Source organism: Hemiscyllium ocellatum, chromosome 16, assembly GCF_020745735.1.
Source record: "Hemiscyllium ocellatum isolate sHemOce1 chromosome 16, sHemOce1.pat.X.cur, whole genome shotgun sequence".
NCBI classification, from domain to species: Eukaryota; Metazoa; Chordata; class Chondrichthyes; order Orectolobiformes; family Hemiscylliidae; genus Hemiscyllium; species Hemiscyllium ocellatum.
The window spans coordinates 9,614,565-9,635,497 of record NC_083416.1 but is presented as its reverse complement, the minus strand read 5'-3'; the positions used below and the strand labels follow the sequence as shown (position 1 = coordinate 9,635,497).

Genomic DNA, 20,933 nt, shown 5'->3' with positions numbered 1-20,933 from the left:
TGATGGGAAATGTTCATCCTGGAGTCCAGTTACCAGTCGTGTACTGCAAGGGTCGGTGTTGGGTCCACTGCTGTTCATCATTTTTATAAATGACCTGGATGATGGCGTAGAAGGGTGGGTTAGTAAATTTGCAGACAACACTAAGGTCAGTGGAGTTGTGGATAGTGACGAAGGATGTTGTCGGTTACAGAGAGACATAGATAAGCTGCAGAGCTGGGCTGAGAGGTGGCAAATGGAGTTTAGTGCGGACAAGTGTGAGGTGATTCACTTTGATCGGAGTAACCGGAATGCAAAGTACTGGGCTAATGGTAAGATTCTTGGTAGTGTAGATGAGCAGAGGGGTCTCAGTGTCCAGGTACGCAGATCCTTGAAAGTTGCCACCCAGGTTGACAGGGTTGTTAAGAAGGCATACAGTGTTTTAGCTTTTATTAATAGAGGGATCGAGTTCTGGAACCATGAGGTTATGCTATAGCTGTACAAAACTCTAGTGTGGCCACACTTGGAGGATTGTGTGCAGTTCTGGTCACCGCATTATAAGAAGGATGTGGGCCCATTGGAAAGGGTGCAGAGGAGATTTACTAGGATGTTGCCTGGTATGGAGGGAAGGTCTTACGAGGAAAGGCTGAGGGACCTGAGGCTGTTTTTGTTAGAGAGAAGAAGATTGAGAGGTGACTTAATAGAGACATATAAGATAATCAGAGGGTTAGATAGGGTGGACAGGGAGAGCCTTTTTCCAAGAATGGTGATGGCGAGCATGAGGGGGCATAGCTTTAAATTGAGGGGTGACAGATATAGGACAGATGTCAGATGTAGTTTCTTTATGCAGAGAGTAGTAAGGGTATGGAATGCTTTGCCTGCAACGGTAGTAGATTCGCCAACTTTAAGTACATTTAAGTCATCATTGGACAAGCATATGGACATACGTGGAATAGTGTAGGTTAGATGGGCTTCAGATTGGTATGACTGGTCGGCGCAACATCGAGGGCTGAAGGGCCTGTACTGCGCTGTAATGTTCTATGTTCTATGTTCATCAGTCTACCAGGAGCAGATGTGTCTGTCCATGACAGTATGTGATAAGAGTGGCCTCTGCTCATTCCTTATGGAGGCAAAGTCTAATCTTCACATTGAGTATGCTTCTATTGTGTTGTGTGGCACTACTCAAGTCCTGAGTGGGCCATATTTTGAACAGATCTAGTGGTGAAGACTGGTTGTTCAGGAGATGTTATGGGCAATCAGGAGCAACAGAATTGAATTCAGCCACCACCTGTAACCACATGATCTGTCATATATGTTCTGTCCACCACCGATGGCTCACTGAGGCTCCTTTAATAGAACCTCCCAAACTCTGCAATCTCAACCACCTAGAAGGATTAGGTGGCAGATACATGGGAACACCACCACCTGCAAGTTCACTTCCTGACTTGGAAATATATCACCATTCCTTTAGTGGCATTGGGTCAAAGTCCTGGAAATGTCTTCCTAAAAGCATGCTGGGTGTTCCTAAACCCAATGGAACTGCTATCATTCAACAAGGCAGCCCACAACCACCATCGCAAGGGTAATGTGAGATGGGCAATAAGTACTGGCTTAGGAAGCGATATCCACAAAGAACATAGAACATTACAGCGCAGTACAGGCCATTTGACCCTCGATGGTTTCACAGGTCAGCGCAAAAATCTAAAGCCCTTCTAACCTACACTATCCCATTATGATCCATATGTTCATCTAATGACCACTTAAATACCCTTAGTGTACCCTAAGTCCACTACTGTTGCAGGCAGAGCATTCCACAGGTAAAAAATGAGGTCTGCAGATGCTGGAGATCACAGTTGAAAATGTGTTGCTGGTTAAAGCACATTAGGTTAGGCAGCATCCAAGGAATAGGAAATTCGACCTTTCGGGCATAAGCCCTTCATCAGGAGCCTTACTCTCTGAGTAAAGGACCTACCTATGACATCTGTCCTACATCTGTCACTGCACAATTTTAAACTATGTTCCCTCGTGTTAGCCATCACCATTCTAGGAAACATTTCACAAAATAATGAAAAAATAGGTTATGCAGAATAAGAACAGAAAGGGAATTGGATGTTCACAGAATTATAATACCACACAATCATGAAGCACATGTGGCTATTGAAGCAGCAATGACCTTTGAAATAATTATTTGAAAAGAAAGGATGCTGAGCAGACAATGCCATTTAAAGGGTTAGCTCCGGTCTCCAAGTGAAATGGCCTCCTTCCATAATTTCTATGACTCTATTAAATAAACCCAAACAATGAAACAAACATGCTCAAAGTTAAGCCAGGCCAGCGATAGGCGGTAAGGATGATGGTGTGTGTGCGTGCGTGTGTGTGCGCGCGCGCAGTGGAGGGGGTGTGGGTGGGTGGTTGTAAGGATACTGAGGGATACAGGAATCTATTTCAAAAGGACTGAATTCTCTGCTGGAGTCAACATTACGAGCTGGGAAGCTGCAGGTCTGTGCTTATTAAATCAGCAAAGATGAACAAAATGGTCTTTTACAGGCATTCATGCCAAACAGCATCCTGTTAGCTTCAGGGTAACTTAATAAGGCACCTTGGGAATGACAGTCAGGCCCTAATAGGTATAAACATTGAGAATCAAAGCAAAAGGAATGGCTGTGAACCAAAGGAACGATATTGGGAAATATAACATTCGATAATGTTTACTGATTGGTTATGAATATTAGATCCAATGCCCAGGAGTGGTTTCAATTTTGCTGGTAGTAGTTTTGCAAACAATGTTCATCCTGTGCTTTAGTCGGTGTACTTTTTGGATCTCTCTCATAATTAATGATCTTTTTTAACAGTTCGAAGACGAAATAATCCTGAAGTTAGATCACACGGTGGAGGGAGGATGTGGCGATGAGCAGTATATGGAGCTCTTTCAAAGCATGTAAGATTGCATTCATTTCCCAATTTCAACTGAGACACACAAAGCATATAACGAGTACGTCGGAGAAATGAATGCAGAGAGAATCAGAATCACAGGTCTCCAAACTAAACAAGAGTGTGAAGTATCGCACAACTCCACAACATGTATGTCTTTAGATACTAGCCCTAAAGGGGGGATGGGTGGAGGCAAAGGCCGAGTGGTATTTTTGCTGAATAGTTAATCCAGAGATCCAGGTACTGATATCGCAAGCAGGGTTCAAATCCTGTCACGGTAAATGGTGGAAATTTAACTCAATTAGTAGCTGGAAGTGAAAGTCTAAGAATGGCCATGAATCCATGATTGCAAAAACCCATCTGGTTCACTAATGTCCTTTGGGGAAGGAGAATGCCATCCTTAGCTGGTGTGGACTACATGTGACTCCAGACCCACGGCAATGTGGTTGACTCTGAACTGCCCTCTGGGCAATTAGGGATGGGCAATAAATACTGGCCAAGCCAGTGACACCCCTCATCCTGTGAATAAACAAAAAGAAATAGAAATGAGTTGAAAGGCATCATTCAGTCACAAAAGAGATAGGAAGGAGAGGTACTGAAGGAGTAGGCACCAAGTTAATTTTTTCAAACAATTGGAGAAAAGTAGAAAAGTCAAGTGGAAAGGAGGGGAAATGGTTTCATGTGAGATGAGTGAAGGAAGTTACTGAAATGGCAGTGGACCTGATTCAAAACTACAAATTACGAAACCAACTGAGAGCAAACTTACGATGGATTCTATCACCCGAATCCAGGTCCTCCACACCCTGCCCACTAACACCTCCCACCTCACTTTCAATGCTCACCTCAACCCCAAGGTTCCTAATTCAATCCTGGCCTCTGACATTCTGATCATTGTCCTGTATACATGTCCTTCTCCCCTCATCTCCAATTTCCATCTCTCAACCCCTGGATCTATGTACTGGGGGGTTGAGGTACAAGCGGCGAGGGTTGTGGTGGAGGTGGTAGTAGGGGTTGGGATGAGGTGATAGGATGTAGGGATGGGGAGGTGTTTGCTGTGATGCATAACTCTTTTGGAAGCCTTTTGTGTCAATCAAAGGGTGTCTTCTTCAAACTCAAATGCATTCATTCCTAAAAAACAAATCATTCACTGCAAATAAAAATAATAAATTGAGGGAAGTCATGCCGTACCCTGATGAAACTGTGGCTAGGACCCGACTCGAGTACTGTGTCGAGACTCACTCACCATCCTTCAGGAAGGATGTAAAGAGAATTCAAAGGAACTTTACTGGAGTGATTCCCAGAATGGAGCAGCTTAATGATAAAGTTAAATTGGAAAGGCTGGTGTTATGAACCAGGCCAGACATGCCTCCCAGAATATTTTAAGAAGGTAGCCTAGATCCTAACTTCTCCTTATTTTAAAGGCAAATATAACATGCTGTGTTGCAGATGCAATGCAACTTGTCAAGCCACTCGACATTATGCTCAACATTGTTGTTAAAGTATAACCAAAGAAAGAGGAATTTGGAATAACTTAGCTCTATTGGAAAACATAACAGAATAATAGATACAGGAACTGTTTCAATTTTGTAACACCCCATAAACACATCTTTTGGCAAAAGGACAAATTCAGAAAAATACAAATCAGTTGCCCAGGAAGAGAACCCTCAGCTTTTGGCTGGAATCGTGAGAGGGAAGTAACTTCCAATTCCTCAAGCTTGTAACAGCAACTGCTTAAAGCTAAACCTCAAAACCAAAAAAAACTAGGCTGTGACAGCTGGCCACACCCATCCAGGCTGCTCCTATTGTTCCAACTTAAAATAAAAAAACCAAGGCCTCACAAGCTGTTTACTTTACTGGCTCTCCAAGTAGACAGCACATCACCTTTGTCTTAAAATCTCTCTTCTAAAAAAAAGGACAAAATAATCTCTTAAAAGCACAGCATTGTGACACGGGGGTTATTCTTTTCTTAACCAAAGGGCTTGAATTGAGATGTGATGGAGGGATAAAAGACTATAACAGGTTTAGATCAGGGAACACTCCCCCCTCCCCCCAATTAAGCAGGGGTTTGGAGGAAGACACAAAAGTAAAGTTCCAAACAAGAGATACAAGGAGGTCTTCCAGGTCACCTATATCTCACAGCAAGTGGTAATGACCTGGAATCCATCGTTGTTGAGAGGATGGAAGCACATGCAGTGATTTCAAAAGAAAGGTGGGCAGACAATTCAGGGAAAGAAACCTGTAGGGCTATGGGGCTAGACTGAAGAAGTGGGACTCAATGGATTGCTCCAATGGACTGAAATGGGCTGAATGACCTCATACTGTTTAATAAATAACTCTTTGGCTTGAGTTATATGCATTCTTTGGTCTCTTACACACACCCCTTCCCTCAGCTAAAACATTTGCGAGTGGGGCCAGGGCATCCATGGGATCAGTAGCTGCCCCACTAGCATTTTTTTGTCAACAGAGTTGGGGGCTGGATTTCCACCCCTCAGGGTAAACAAGTCCCACCTCAGAGTGGCCAGCTAACCAGACGTTAGCAACTCTCCCCAGTATCAGAACGGGCAATGGTCACTACTTGCACACTCAAGCGAGGAAGAAGTCGGCTGTGGAATGATGGGAACTTTGCATTTGGGGTCAACAATTTGGGATAGGAGTAGAAGGCAAGGCTTGAAAGGGAAGGTGAACCTGTTGCCTCAGTGTAAGTGGAGGTTATACAATTTGGGTGGACCCCCCCAGCAGTCTCTCCGATGTTCCCAGGGTGTCAGTTAGGTAAGACTCCTTCTTGCCCACTAACAGTCCAATCTATAAATGTTATATCTGATGAGGAGTCTCTCCTGAATCACTTACCTGGTTTTTCGCCTTCCAAATGAAGAGTGGGTGTACTTGTGGTGGACATACTCCAGGGTTATCAACTGAAGTCTGTGTACGGTATACTTGGCCATAGATATTCTCCTCTACTTTACAGAAGTTAGATGTAACCTTTTTTGGTAGAACAGGACTTAATGTCTGCATTCTGTCTTTGCTAGGCTCCTGGGTGACAGTAGTTAAAATAATTAATCTGTAGCACGTACTGAAATAACTCCATGAAGGCCGGTATCATATCACCAAGTCACCATTTATTTACACGTGCATAATACATGACACTGACCCAGTTAGCTCAGAGCTGGCTCCACGAGTGAGCAGAACCTCCAACACTTTTTTTTAGGATGTTTGACGCTCCTATTCTTTTTCTTTCACCCCCACACTACCTGCCTAATTGCGGTAGTGCTTATACATTCCTGTATTTTTTAGGCCAGTACTCCATCACCAAGTCCCCCTTTACTTCCACATGGAGAGTCCTTGACCCTGATCCAGCTCCCTCAGCGTCAGCTCTCAAAGTGAACGGAACCCCTGATCCTCCTGTTGATCTTTTAGCCAGCTCTCCGAGTGGACAGATGGCTGACACTCCTGTTCTTTTTCTTAATTTTTCCTTTTTTTTTAAAAAAAAATTTTTTTTTTTCATCCCATACTACTGCCTAACTGTGGTAGTGCTTTTTTTTTTCCCCCAGCACCCGTGTTGTGTATGCACGCATGTGCGAGAGACAGTGAAAGACACAAGGTATGAGAATCTTTATTCAGTTACAGTCCTGTTTTTTTTAAAGAAATCAGTCCTAAATAAATAAGGAAAATCACTTAACAAATTGGCTTTGTAAACCAACCAGTTTAAGAATCAGGTTTCACACCCCCCCAAAAATAAAATCACAAAAACTAACAGTAGTAGTACACACTGGATGTGAGCAGTCAGCTTCGAGTCAGTCCCCTTCCTGACACAAATGGAGAGTCCTTGACAGTGCCCCAGCTCCCACGGCAACATTCCTGTTTTTTTTTATTTTTCTTTCCTTTTGCAGAATCTCTGACACTTTCTCTCTCTCTCACTCTCTCTCACACACACACACACACACACACACACACCACAGTGGTTAGCACTGCTGCCTCACAGCGCCAGAGACCTGGGTTCAATTCCCGCATCAGGTGACTTACTGTGTAGAGTTTGCACGTTCTCTCTGTGTCTGCATGGGTTTCCTCCCACAATCCAAAGATGTGCGGGTCAGGTGAATTGTCTCTGCTAAATTGCCCGTAGTGTTAGATAAGGGGCAAATGTATGGGTGGGTTGCGCTTTGTCGGGTCGGTGTGGACTTGTTGGGCTGAAGGGCCTGTTTCCAGACTAAGTAATCTAATCTAATCGAACCACTGCCTAGCTGCGGTAGTGCTTATGTTTATCCTCCCAGCCCCATGTTGCACACAGTGAAAGACACAAGGTGCACGAATCTATTCGGTTACACTCGTGTTTATAATATTTTATTAAACTAATTACAAAACAATTTATTAAAAACAGTTAACATTTACAGCTATATACACACAACAGCAATTTTACAAGGGAGAGGAGTAGCAAAGCTAGGCCCCAAACCCTACCGTTCAATCAGTTTACAGGGAAATGAGGGCAAACCTCAAATCCCACTTCCACAGCTGACAAGACAGTGACAATGACATTTGGACATAAAAGAAGAATCCAGTTTCATTAAAAAGTGCAGACACTACAGACCCAGCAAGCACCCATCCCTCCCACCTTCTGGCCACTCTAAGGCAACCCGCCCCTACGCGCCTTCTGCCTCTTGGCTGCTCTGACACCTTTCGTCCACCTCTAGGACAGCCCGTCCCGATTAACCTCTCTCGGGATGACAGCACTCAGAATGGCCTACCCACCATCAGGCTCTCGGGGCAACTGGCAACAGGGTGGCCTACCCAGCATCTGGCTCTCGGGATAACCAACCAACCTTCAGGTTCACAGGATGGCCTACCCACCCTCCAGCGCTCGGGGTGACAGCTTTCAGGACGAAACATGAGCCTCCAACTCATAGCAAGGCTTGCCAGACCCAGGGATACAGACAGTGCAGGATATAGATCCAACAAACACCATAATACACAGTTAATTACCAAAAAACAGAGTCCTTTCTGCTACACATTCCAAATATAGAGTCTTCAAAATATAGAGTCCATTCCGAGGAATGGAGTCCACTCCAGTTTTTTTACTTCTTTACATTTTCTTAAAAAAAAAGGGCAATGCTGTGTGATCAAACAGTGAAGGGGAGGGCAGGGACTAAATTAAAATAGAGTTGGAGGGGGAAATAATGCACTCCACTCCCTGCGGTACTCACCTCTCCCTGAACAACTCCAGGGTGTTGGTGGACACTGCGTGCTCCTTCTCCAAGGACACCCGGGTTCTAATGTAACTCTAACTCTAACACTTCAGACCTGCCCTAATGACCCCCTCCACAGCCTGCTGCCTGGACCTGTTTATGGCCAGTTTGGCCAGGCCCAGGAGCAGAGCCACGAGGAGGTCTTCAGACCTGCCCTCCTTCCTCCGTACCAGGTGCCCGAAGATCAGGAGCGTGGGTCTGAAGTGCAACCAAAAGCAGAGGAGGTTTTTGAGAAAAATCAAAAAGGGAGTGCAATCGCCCACACCCAATATACACGTGGTCCACGGACTCCACAGCACCACAGAACAAGCAGTTGGGCTGGGAATCCATGAACCACCGCAATCTGCGGTTGCAGGGGACTGCTGCGTGCAGCACCCCCCAACCCAGATCCCCGAGAGAAAGGGGGAGGACTCCCGCGTAGAGGGCCCTCCACTGGGGATCCCCTCTGCCCGGTGGCAAGTGGGCATGCCAAGGCATGTCCGGACAGTGGATGAGGGAGAAGAGGTGGACGGTGTGCAGCAGCAGTCAATAAAGGTCCTTTTAGAGGCCATATACGTCCTTAAAAAAAAAAGGGACAAAAAAAAATTAAAATTTCGGAGGCAGCTCAGGTTATGGGGCACAGGCTCCCGCGGGAAGTACGGGACCCTGGGGCCAATGTGAGAAATTCCCTCCAGGCTGGGATGAGCGTGGACGGGATCCCACCGCACACCTGAGCGTCCTCCAACTGGTGCACGTCAGGTCCGAGCACCGCCATTTTAAGGCATCGGATGGCGGTGGCCACGTACCAGACGTCTACCGCTGCCCTGCCCGCCATGTCCTGTGGCAGCATCTAGCCCAGGCCCCTGGCACATCCCCGACCCTGGTCACCCTCCCCTCCGACAGCAACTCGAACCCGCGAGTACGGAAGTGAGGATTCCTGAGCAACGGCTCCCTGACGACAACCGCTACTCCTGGCGGAGGGTAGGCGTGGCACGATTTGACCATATTCAGGTCCTGGTAAAAGACAGGCAGCACCTTGAGGGCGACCTCCAAACCGTCACAGTCGACGAACAGGAGCTGCGTGTCGTAGTTGAGGTTACGCACCTGGCGGAAAAAAATACATCGCCAGGGCGCACCACCTAGGAGGAAGCTCAACGTAAAGGTATCGCTACAAGGTCTGAAGGCAGAAGGTCACGACCTGGGTGCGGACGCACACCAATGACTGACCGCCCTCCTCAATAGGGAGACTCAGAACCTGCACAGCGACCCAGTGCATCTTTTTGTCCCAGAAGAAGTCGACCAACGTTCTCTGGATGTCAGCGACAAAGCCAGGAGGAGGGACCAAAGTGACCAGCCGGTACCACAGCATGGCGGCCACCAGCTGGTTTATGACCAGCACTCGGCTCCTGTAAGATAGCACTCGGAGCAGTCCTGTCCAGCGGCCTAGGCGAGCCGAGACTTTGGCCTCCAGCTCCTGCCAGTTGGCCGGCCAGGATTCCTCAGCCGGGCTGAGGTAGACCCCCAGGTAGAGGAGATGGGTGGTGCTCCAGCTGAACCCCCGAAACTCCTCCGGCAGGGAGTCCACCCGCCACGGACCCACCAGTAGCCCGGTACACTTGGCCCAGTTGATCCTGGCGGAAGACGCTGCCGAGTACACGGCCTGGCACTCGCGCATCCTCCCCAGGTCAGCCGGGTCGGTGAAAGTGAGGAGCACGTCGTCGGCGTAGGCCGAGAGGACCACCCCCGTGCCCGTGCCGCGCAGAACCAGCCCCGACAACCTCCTCCGCAAGAGGCGCAGGAAAGGCTCCACGCACAGGGGACAGCCCGGACGCACTCCTCTCCCGAAGCGAAGGGGCGCCGTCAGGGACCCGTTAACTTTAACCAGACACTCTGCGGCGGCGTACAAAAGTCGGATCCGGGCGACGAACTGCGTCCCGAACCCGAATGCCCGCAGAGTCCCGAGCAGGTACTCGTGATCGACCCTGTCGAACGCCTTCTTCTGGTCGAGAGACAGGAAGGCGCTCGGCAGACCAGCCCGTCGACAGAAATGGGTCAGGTCCCGGACCAGGTGAACGTTGCTGTGTATCCTCCGGCCCGGGACCGTGTAGGACTGGTCCGGGTGAATCATGTGAATCATGTGGGCCAGCACGGAAGCCAGGCGAGAAGACAACACCCTGGCGAAGATTTTGTAGTCTGTGCTTAGGAGGGAGACCGGACGCCAGTTCTTCAAAGAACGAAGGTCCCCCTTCTTTGGCAGCAGGACGATGACCGCCCTGCACCAAGAAAGGGGCAGCTCTCTTGCATTTAGACACTCCCCAGGACCTGTGCGTAGTCGCTCCCCAGGACGTCCCAGAACGCCCTGAAGAACTCCAGTCAGCCCATCCAGCCCCGGGGACTTGCCCCTCGAGAGCGCCGGTCAGCTCCTCTAAAGTGACGGGAGCGTCGAGCCTTCCGGTGTCCTCTGGGCCGAGCTGCGGCAGGTCCTCCCACAGAACTCTGCGAGCATCCTCGCTGGACGGATCTGGAGAGAACAGGGCCGTGTAATAGGTTTGGACGTGGGCCCTGATACCCTCCTGATCCAAGACGAGCGACCCCGTCGTCGGCCAGCAGCACAAGGAGCTGCTGACGGGTGCCTCGTCTTTTTTCCAGCGAGAAGAAGAAGGGGGAGCCGCGGTCCAGGTCCTGGAGGAGCTGGATCTGCGACCTCACGTACGCGCCCTGAGCACGGACGAGCTGCAGATCCCAGACCGCGACCTTCTTCTCTTCGTACACCCAGCGCACCGCCGGGTCAGCGTCGGGCTGACCGAGGCGTGACTCCAAGTCAAGCATCTCCCCGATCCTGGATTTCCGCCTCTTTGTCGACCCCCCTGCGTACTCTGACAGAAGACGCGGACGTGAGCCTTGCCCACGTCCCACCATAGCCTCAGGGAGGGGATGCCTTCCCTCTTCCTTCTCCAGCCGGCCCAGAAACGACAAAACGAGTCCCGGAACCACTTGTCCTCCAGCAGCAGGTTGTTAAAGTGCAGTACGCGGAGCCCAGCCTGGCGCCAAACGGAAGGAGTTCCGCCCACACCAGGTAATGGTCCGTGTACGACACCTGCCGCATGGAGGCTTTCAGAAAACAGGAGGGGTTCGCCCGCGAAATGTACAGGCGGTCGATTCTGGACGCTCCGACCCCAGGCCTCACGAAGGTGTAGATGATGGAGTCAGGATGGAGATTCCGCCAGACGTCCACCAGGCCAGATGACTTGACCAAGTCCCCCAACCTCCTCCCCGACGCCCAACTGGTGCGGGCACCGCCATGGTCTGTGTTGGAGGACGACGCGCTGGTTCTCGTCGATGGAGGTGAGATGAGCGGACACTTCTCCAAAGAAGCTCGCTTGCCTCGGCCCGGCCAGGGGAGCGTAGACATTCACCAAGTGAAGCACCGCACCCCCCAGCCGAACTGTCAGGTGAAACAAACGGCCTGGCACTGGCTCCCTGAACCCCAAGATCTCCGGCTGAAAATGTGGGGCCAACAAGATAGCCACCCCGCCAGATCTGCGGGTGAGGTGACTCATGTAGACCCCCCCCTCGCCACTCCAGGAGCCAGGTCTCCCGGGGTAGTGTGGGTTTCTTGCAGGAAGCACACCACATACCTCCCGTCCCGAAGGACCGAGAGGGTCTGGAATCTGCGCTGTGACTCTGCTGCCGTTGATGTTGAGGCTGGCTATAGTTGTCTTCATGTCAGAGCATTGTGCAACCACCACCAGTACAGTAAAAAAAAACTACATACACACACATTTACTGGGAGGTCGAGGGTGGCGCACAGAAGTCCCTCGCCCTCACCCTCACCAAGAGTGCCCCCAGGAAGTTCCTGATTCACTTTCACTCGTTCACTTAGAGCCCAGGTGCTTGGCGAGCAGCATGGGCTGACCCGCAAACTCTCTCAAAGGAGCACCAGCAGTCGAGCGCCAGTTGGGCTCTATCCCGGTGCCTCCAAGTTTCCTCGACAAACTCCCAGAGTTCCTCGAGGGGGATGAGGGGGGAGATCGGTGGGGGGCACCTGGGACTTGAAAAGGTCACTGAAGACAGACTCCACGTCATCCCCAGTGTCCGCAACTGATCCCAAACCCTCCTCTGGGAGGTGACCCTCAGTCACTGACCCCTCCTCCACCAAGAAATTGGGGGCTGGTCCAGCACCGCCAACTAGCCTCAAACCCCCGGCAACCCCACCCCCAGGGTCACTGGCAGCACCTTCCTTGGCACACCCCCTCCCAGAACGCCCTGAGTTCGGGTCACCGGGCAGCAGAGGCTCGGGGCCCCGCTCATCTCCCGACATCAGGACCCCGGCTCCTCGGGGAAAAGGCCCCCAGGAAAAACAGTCTGGGAGGGAGGAGCAAGGATTACATCTTCCTCCCCTCCACCTCTCGACGACCCAGCAGAGGGTTCTCTGTTGTCACCCACACCACAGCCCGTGTGGCTATTAAAGTCCTCCCCAAGGGCTGGAGGAGTTGAGGCAGCAGAAGGCCCTGCTGTAGCCCCTGGGGGTTCAGGCAGGTCAGGCCACAGTGCAGGACAGTCAAGAGGCACCATAGGCTCATCCCCCTGGAGAGGAGCAGAGCAGCATTATGGTGTGCTGCTAGAGTGTCTCTCCCCTCCAAGGGCCAGCACCTCTTCCCCAGCAAGACAGGGGGGAATATATGGGCCTTCCCCTCCCTGCCCGCCTTGGTGGTCATGGGGCCTGAGGTCCCGCCCCACCCCAGCCTTTCCCAGAATACAATTGGCTGGGGGAAGACAGGGGGTGTTGTGGGTCAGCTGTGTCACTTCCTGCCCTGTTCCTGGTTTGTGGGGTGGGGTGGGGAAGGAGCCTAGTTCTCTCTCCAAGGCCTAGAGACATGGTCGCTACAGGAGGTGAGGCTAGTGCCCTGGGTGGGGTGGGGCTTGGGCTCAGGGGCCCCCAGGGCAGGCGTTGAAGCCCCAGGGGTTTCTGTAATGGGGTGGAGGTTGGGTCAGTGGGCCCAGGATCAGGTACGAGTTTGGGGGTCAGGGTTCCTGTGCTGGGGCGACGCTTGCACGGCTGTGGGGTCATTGTCGTGCTGGGGTGTGGCAGCTTGTGGGCTAGGTGTAGGAGAAGGCGAGAGGGTTGTCTCCCCGTGGGCAGGCCTGACGCGTTGTGTCTTCCTGAGGGCCCTCTGGCCGGTCAGATGCTCATCCCCCCTCCTGCCAGAGGCTGAGGCATTAGCCTCTGGCTTACCCCCTGCTGACGGGGCTCGTGGTGTTGCCTTCAGGGGAGGGGGAGTGGGTGCAGTGGTGCCACCCTTGGCCGTTGGTGTGGGCTGGCCAGCCTTCTGGGTGGGGCAGTTTTTTCTTATGTGCCCCACCTTGTGGCACAGGTGGCACTGTATGCTGTCTGCCGTCCAGAAGACGCGGTAAGCTGCGCCCTCTTGGAGGTGGGTAAAGGAGCCCTCAGTGACCTCCTGGGCCAGGCAGATGAACACCCGGCATCAGAAGGAGTATATGTGCCGGAGAGTAGGGTCCTTAAGACCGAGGAGCAGTTGGACACCTGACCGGATCTCCCCTAAGGTGTTGAGGTGGGGAAGAAGGAGCTCACTGGAAATGAAGGGTGGGATGTTGGAGATCATGACCCTCTGGGCTGTAACCTCCAAAGGGTCAAAGGGCAGATGTGTCCCACCCACAGTGAGCCCCCTCTCCACATTCAGATGGACCGCCTGCTTGGTTTTCAGGAAGAAGATGGCCTTCCCGTACATCCGGGCCACAACGACGATGGCCAGTGGGCCGACCACACTAGCCATGGCCTTGCTGCAGACCTCGATGGTCATATTGGGGTGGGGATAGACCTTGACCCCCAGGTGTTTAGTCAGGTGCCTGAAGGGGGTCGCGGTTGCAGCCGGGGTTGGGATAGTCGAGCCTAAGGCAGAGGCTACCCCGGCATAGGTGCTGCTGGGCCCTGTGACCTTTGGGCACAGCATGTTTGCTGCCTTCCACAGGCTTGACAAGAGTCCAGTCAGGTCCCCAGGCAGCAGCAGCGGTGGAGGCAGGCCTCAGGTCGCAGCAGTGGTGGAGGTTGTGGGGAGAGGCCCAAGGTGAGTCCCAGGCAGCAGTGGTGGAGGCAGGCCTCAGGCAAGTCCTAGGCAGGCCCTTGGTTGCAGCGGTGGGGGCAGACCTGTTGGGGAGGGTCCCCAAGCAGCCCCAAAATTGAGTCCCAGGCAGCAACAGTGGAGCTGGGCCTCTAACAGCAGCAACAGTGGTGGAGGTCCTGGGAGGGGCCCCAAGACGAGTCCCAGGCAGCAGCAGTGAAGCAGGCCCCAAGCAGTAACAGCTGAGGCAGTTCAGGGCGGGGTCCCAGAGACCAGCAGTGGGAGTTGGCCCCAAGTCAGCAGCAACACTCCCTTGACCTGGGTGAGGCCCAGGACTCAAAGCTCTCACCACCTTCTGCCTCCTCCTCCTTCTCCTTCTCCCTCTTCTTCTTTCTTCCTTCCTAGAGCTCTCTTGATGTGGGGTAGTTGGTTCAGGGACAGTCCCCTTCCCCTCAGACCCCTTCAAGGTGGAGAGTCCTTACACGTGCACACACTCTCACTGATCCAGCTCTCGAAAGGATACACCCGAGTGGCCAGTGACGAGCAGTGCCCTTCACATCAAAGGTCAATGCTGTGTGATCAAACAGTGAAGGGAAGGGCAGGGAACTCTGTCAGTCAGGGCTCTCTGATTGGGCCAGGTTAACAGCCCCAATCGGGGAACTTGTACTCTATAACATCTACCTCACTGACCTCATTGCAATGATTGCATTTTCCTCAATAGTATGTGGGCTGAGGTGGCATTGTGGAAGATGCTATCTCCCCCTTTCTGGTGCATTTTGGATTTGGCACTTTACCCCCATCATGAGTAAAGTAGGAAGCATCTCCCAAAGCTTCATACATCAAAAGTATTATTCTTTAAGTGAGCACCGTGTAATATTCGGTGTATAATTACAAGAGTCGAGTAACTGATTTACGTTTACTGTGCTTGATTGCTTAAGTCTGGGTGAGGATTCTGAAGCATATAAACACACACCACAGTGGAGTTGGGAGCATGGTTAGATATTTTAAAACATTGCATGAAGCTCTGTCAATCCACTTCCTGCACACTCGGAAGCTACTGCCATCTCTGCATTGAACTGAACACTTTCACTGCACTGTCTAGAGGGAACCTTGAGCTGGGATGAATTTGATTTGATCTCATTACTGCATCTGCCCACCACATCCGCGAGAGCTAGAGCGAGATTTCACATCACTCCCAGATCATCATTGTAAATGTGACATCTTGCGGCTCTGTCTTTTAGCATTCTAAAGTGTGCTGAACAGCACCCATCTATTGCCTACTCGGTGCAGCATTTCGTCCACCTGGTAAAGGGACTCCTGGAGAAACTCTTGGATTATAGGTCGGTGATAAGTGACGAAAGCAAGAGGAACCGTATGAGTTGCACAGTTAACCTGCTGGTAAGTACAAAGAAATTTCTTCAACTCCTCCCACTCTTTATTCTTGATAACTCTCCCTTGACCTCCCAGACTTATCTCCCTATCACCATCATCTCTCTTCAGTCCTAACCTCTGGAATTCTCTCCCTAGAATACTCTACCTCTTTCTTGTTTCTCTCCTCTTTGGGGTGCCCCTTCAAACTGCTTAATCAATCTTTATTAATCCCCCTCTTTTAATGTAAACTCCATTTTATAATAACACTCCGGTGAAGGATGCAATGCATTCTACCTTAAAGGTGCTATAGAAATGCAAACTGTTCCACTTTGGATTGAACCAAAAAGTCAAGGTGTAATGTCTGTTCCATATACAACATTGATGTGTGAAGTATTCTCCAGGGTATCCGAGTGTGTGAATTATACTTCACTTCCAGCTGAAGAACATAGAAATAAAAACTGGAGTAGGCCATTCAGCCCATCAAGCCTGACTCTATACTAAACATGATCATGACTGATGAGCTACATGCCTCAACTCCTCTGTTGTGCTCAACATCGCCGTCCACTCCCCAATATTTCAAAAATCTGTCCTTCTTAAATAACATCTCACCTCCACAGCTGAGGCTGAGAATTTTAAACATTTCCTGCTCCCTCTCAAAGAAATTCCTTCACATTTGAGTCTGCATTTGACTTATTATTGTCATATGTACCGAAATACAATGAAAAGTGTATTTATGTGCTATACAGGCAACTTGTACCATACAGAGTGCAGCAGGGCAGCAGCACAGAGTGCAGAATACAAGGTTACAGCTGCAGAGAAGGTGCAGGGAGAGAGATCAGAATTAATATTTGAGAGATCTGTTTAAAAGTCTCACAACAGCAGGGAGGAAGGTGTTCTTGAATCTGTTCATATGAGTAATCAAACTTTTATATTTTCTGCCCAATGGAAAAGGGTGGATGAGGGTATACCCGGTGTGGGTGGGGTCTTTGATGGTGGTTGCTTTCCCAGGGCTGTGGGAAGTATAGGTGGAGTCAATGGATAGAAGCCTCATTTTTGTGATGAACTGGGCTGTGTTCACCGCTCTCGGTAGTTTCTTTTGGTATTGGGAAGAGCAGTTACCACATCACACTGATGCCTCCAGGTACGATGCTTTCTGTAGTCATGGTTTGGAGGTGCTGGTGTTGGACTGAGTTGCACAAAGTTAAAAATCACACAACACTAGGTTATAGTCCAAAAGATAAAGGAGCAGCACTCCAAATAAAGCGGTTGAACTGTAATCTGGTGTTGTGATTTTTAGCTTTCTATAGTGGACCTGTAAAAACTGGTAACATTCCTTGTAGACGTGCTGAATTTCCTTAGCCTCCTGAAGAAATAGAGATGTTGTTGTGCTCTCTTGGTTTTAAGTGAGTTTCTCTTTATTCTGTAACTATGTTCCTTAGTTCAAGACTCTCCCACCAGTAAAAACATCTTCTCAGCATCTTTGAGAAGGTGACCAAACAGGTGGATGAGGGTAAAGCAGTTGATGGGGTGTTTATAGATTTCAGTATGGCGTTTGATAAGGTTCCCCACGGCAGGCTATTGTACAAAATATGCAGGCATGGAATTGAGGGTGATTTAATGGTTTGGATCAGAAATTGGCTAGCTGAAAGAACACAGAGGGTGATGGTTGTTGGGAAATAGTCATCCTGGAGATCAGTTATGAGTGGTGTACCACAAGGATCTGTTTGGGGCCACTGCTGTTTGTTATTTTTATCAATGATCTGGATAAGGGCTGAGAAGGATGGGTTAGTAAATTTGCAGATGACACTAAGGTCAGTGGAGTTGTGGGTAGTGTGGAAGAATATTGTGTGTTGCAGAGCTGAGCTGAGAGGTGGCAAATGGAGTTTAATGCAGAAAGGTGTAAGGTGATTTACTTTGGAAGAAGCAACAGGAATAAAGAGTACTGGGCTAATGGCAAGATTCTCGGTGATGTAGATGAACAGGGAGATCTTGGTGTCTATGTATATAGATCCCTGAAAGTTGCCACCCAGGTTGATAGAGTTGTTAAGAAGGCATATGGTGTGTTAGCTTTCATTCGTAGAGGGATTGCATTTTGGAACCATGAGATCATGCTGCAACTGTACAAAACACTGGTGCGGCCACACTTGGAGTATTGTGTACAGTTCTGGTCACCGCATTATGGGGAGGATATGGAAGCTTTGGAAATGGGTTCAGAGAAAATTTACCAGGATGTTGCCTAGTATGGAGGGAAGGTCTTACGAGGAAAGACTGAGGGACCTGATGCTGTTTTTATTAGAAAGTTGAGAGGTGATTTAGTATAGACATATAATCCGAGTTGGATAGTGAGAGCGTTTTCCCCCGGACAGTGATGGCTAGCACAAGGGGACATAGCTTTAAATTGGGGGGTGATAAATATAGGACAGATGTCAGAGGTAGGTTCTTTACTCAGAGAGTAGTAGGGGCATGGAATGTACTGCCTGCAACAGTAGTAGACTCTCCAACTTTAAGGGCATTTAAAGGTCATTAGATAGACATATGGATGAAAATGGAATAGTGCAGAATAGATGGTTTCAGATTGGTTTCACAGGTTGGCACAACATCAGGGGCCAAAAGGCCTGTACTGTGCTATAGTGTTCTATGTGCTATGTTCTATGCATCTAAACTGTCAAGCTCCCTCAGAATGTTAAATGTTTCATGAAGATCACACCTTTTTTTTTTAAACTCCAATCAACGAAGGTCTAACCTGTTTTGCTGCCCTTTGGTTTCTTCATTCCAAGAACCAGCCTCAAGATTCTCTTTTGAACTGCCTCCAATACCATTAAAATCCTTCCTTAAATACAGGGACCAAAACTACTCACAGTGCTCCAGCTGCAGTCTCACCAACACACTGCATAGTTGTAACAAGAATCACATTTTTTAAACTCTAGGAATAAAGCTAAACTTCCCTTTACCTTCTTAGTTATCTAGTGTATCTGATTGCCAACTTTTTGTATTTTGTGCATAAGAACACCCAAATCCCTCTGTGTTGAGCAGTGTTGGAATCTCTCTCCATTTAAATAACAATCAACCTTTAAATTCTTCCAAGTGCACAGCCTTAAACTTTCCTGCATGAAATTCTATTCGTCAGGATTTTGCCCTGTCCCTCAAACGATCTGTATCTCCTTGTAAATTCCATATGTCCTCATTACAATATGCCCACACTCCTATCATCAGCACATTTGCATACATTACGTTTTGCCCCCTCATCCTAACCATCAATATAAATAGTGAGTAATTGAAGCTATCAAACTGATCCTTGTGGGACTCCACCCGTTATGTTTCCTCAACCTGAAAATTAACCATTAATCCTGAACCTGTGTTTTCAGCATGCTAACCTTTCTTCATCCCGTGCAAATACATTGCCCCCAGTGCTTTGAGTACCTGTCTTGCACAATAGCTACATCTACTAGTTCCCCTTTATCAGCTTTATCTGTCCAAAGATGTGCAGGTTAAGGGAGTTGGCCATGCTAAATTGTCCACAGTGTTCAGGGATGAGTAGGTTAGGTGCACTTAGTCAGGGGTAAATGTAGAGTAATAGGATAGGGGAATGGGTCTGGGTGGATTACTCTTCTGAGGATCGGTGTGGACTTGTTGGGCCAAATGACCTGTTTCCACACTGTAGGGTGGCACGGTGGCTGGATTCGATTCTGGCCTTGGGTGACTGTGTCTGTGTGGAGTTTGCACATTCCCCCCACCTCCACCATATCTGTGTGGGTTTCCTCCAGGTGCTCCGGTTTCCTCCCACAGTCCAAAGGTATGCAAGTCAGGTGAATTGGCCGTACTAAACTGCCCATTGTGCTAGGTGCATTAGTCAGAGAGAAACGGCTCTGGGTGGGTTACTCTTCGGAGGGTCGGTGTGGACTGGTTGGGTCGAAGGGCCTGTTGCCACACTGTAGGGAATCTCATCTAATTCTATAATTCTAACTCTGTTTGTTATATCCCCAGAAGAAACAGAACCAATTTGTCAAACATGATTACCTGTCACAAATTGATGTTAATTGTGTTAAGCTGTTGTAAATGATTCTTCCTTAAGAATGGACTCCAGCTGTTTCCCAAAGACAGATGTTTTACCAACTGGCTATAGGTTCCTGCTTTCTGGCTCCCTTTCTCCTTGAAGAAGAATGTCAGATTACTGGTTTTCCAATCCAGTGGTACCCCCTCAGAATTCAATGAGTTTTGGTCTATTTCAACCAATGACTTCACTCCCTCTGCATCCTTCAAAACCTGAGCTACAGGCCACCAAGTCCTAGTGACCTTTCTGCCTTCAGTCCTAATACTCTGCCTCAGTCTGTGCTGCAGACTGTTACAAGATCTTTCCTTGCATTTGCATGAGAATTATGCTGCTTAAGAAAAAGTTGCGCTTTGTTTTATTTCCTTCATGGGATGAGGGCAGCGCTGGCCAGTTCAGCATTTATTGCCCATCCCTAATTGCCCAGAGGGCTGTTAAGAGTTAGCCACAGTGCTGTGGGTCTGTAGTCGTGTGTAGGCCAGACTGGGTAAGGATGGCAGTTTCCTTTCTTAAAAGACATTAGTGGACCAGATAGCTATTTTCAAACAATCGACAATGGATTCATGGTCATCATTAGACCCTTAATTCCAGATTTTACTCAGTTCAAATTGCACCATCTGCCATGTTGGGTTTCGAACCCAGGTCACAAAAACATTATTTGGGACTCAACAATACCACAAGTCCAGTGGTCAGACAGGTTGGCTCTGGGCAAGACATTTCCACAGAGAAACCATCAAGGAAGGATGTTCCCCAATTCCTGTATTAAATGAGGATCTATGGTCTTTTTTTCTCTGCAGAGGACAAGTCCCTGCATATGTGCTGAATAATCAGAGGCTTTGTAATGTTCTTGTTTGGGTAGGGAATAGGAGAATTAATGTAGAAAGAAGCCATTCGGCCCATCGAGTCTGCACCGATCCTCTGAACAGCATCCATCCAGACCCAGCCCTCCACCCTATCCCTGTCACTCCGCATGTCCCATGGCTAGTCCACCTAGTCTACATATCCCTGGAAACTATGGGCAATTTAGCACGGCCAATCCACCCTAACCTGCACACTTTTGGACAGCGGGAGGAAACCTGAGCATCTGACTGAAATCCATGCCGAATCAATAGAATACGGTTTTGATCAAATTCAGAAATGCCCATTGCAATGTATTCATTTCTTTTTATAATTAAAGGGGCTATACCTAGTTTGGAAATAATGTTTTGCTAGCCCTTTTATAAATATCTGACACCACAAAAAGTTTTGGGGATAACTGGGGTAGAAAGGATTCTTATCAACTCTTCAATTACTGTTTATCTCCTTAGATGG

The 20,933-nt window shown here is 49.1% G+C and overlaps 1 protein-coding gene across 1 annotated transcript in view; it reads left to right on the top strand.

The window, feature by feature from the left end:
- LOC132823334 (dedicator of cytokinesis protein 2-like) overlaps positions 1–20,933 on the top strand; it is a 717,727-nt gene that overhangs the window by 564,341 nt on the left and 132,453 nt on the right. Inside the window, exons 34-35 of the mRNA XM_060837030.1 lie at positions 2,829–2,914; positions 15,445–15,601. Of these exons, the coding sequence (XP_060693013.1) occupies positions 2,829–2,914; positions 15,445–15,601 (243 nt within the window). The remainder of the gene's footprint in view (positions 1–2,828; positions 2,915–15,444; positions 15,602–20,933) is intronic.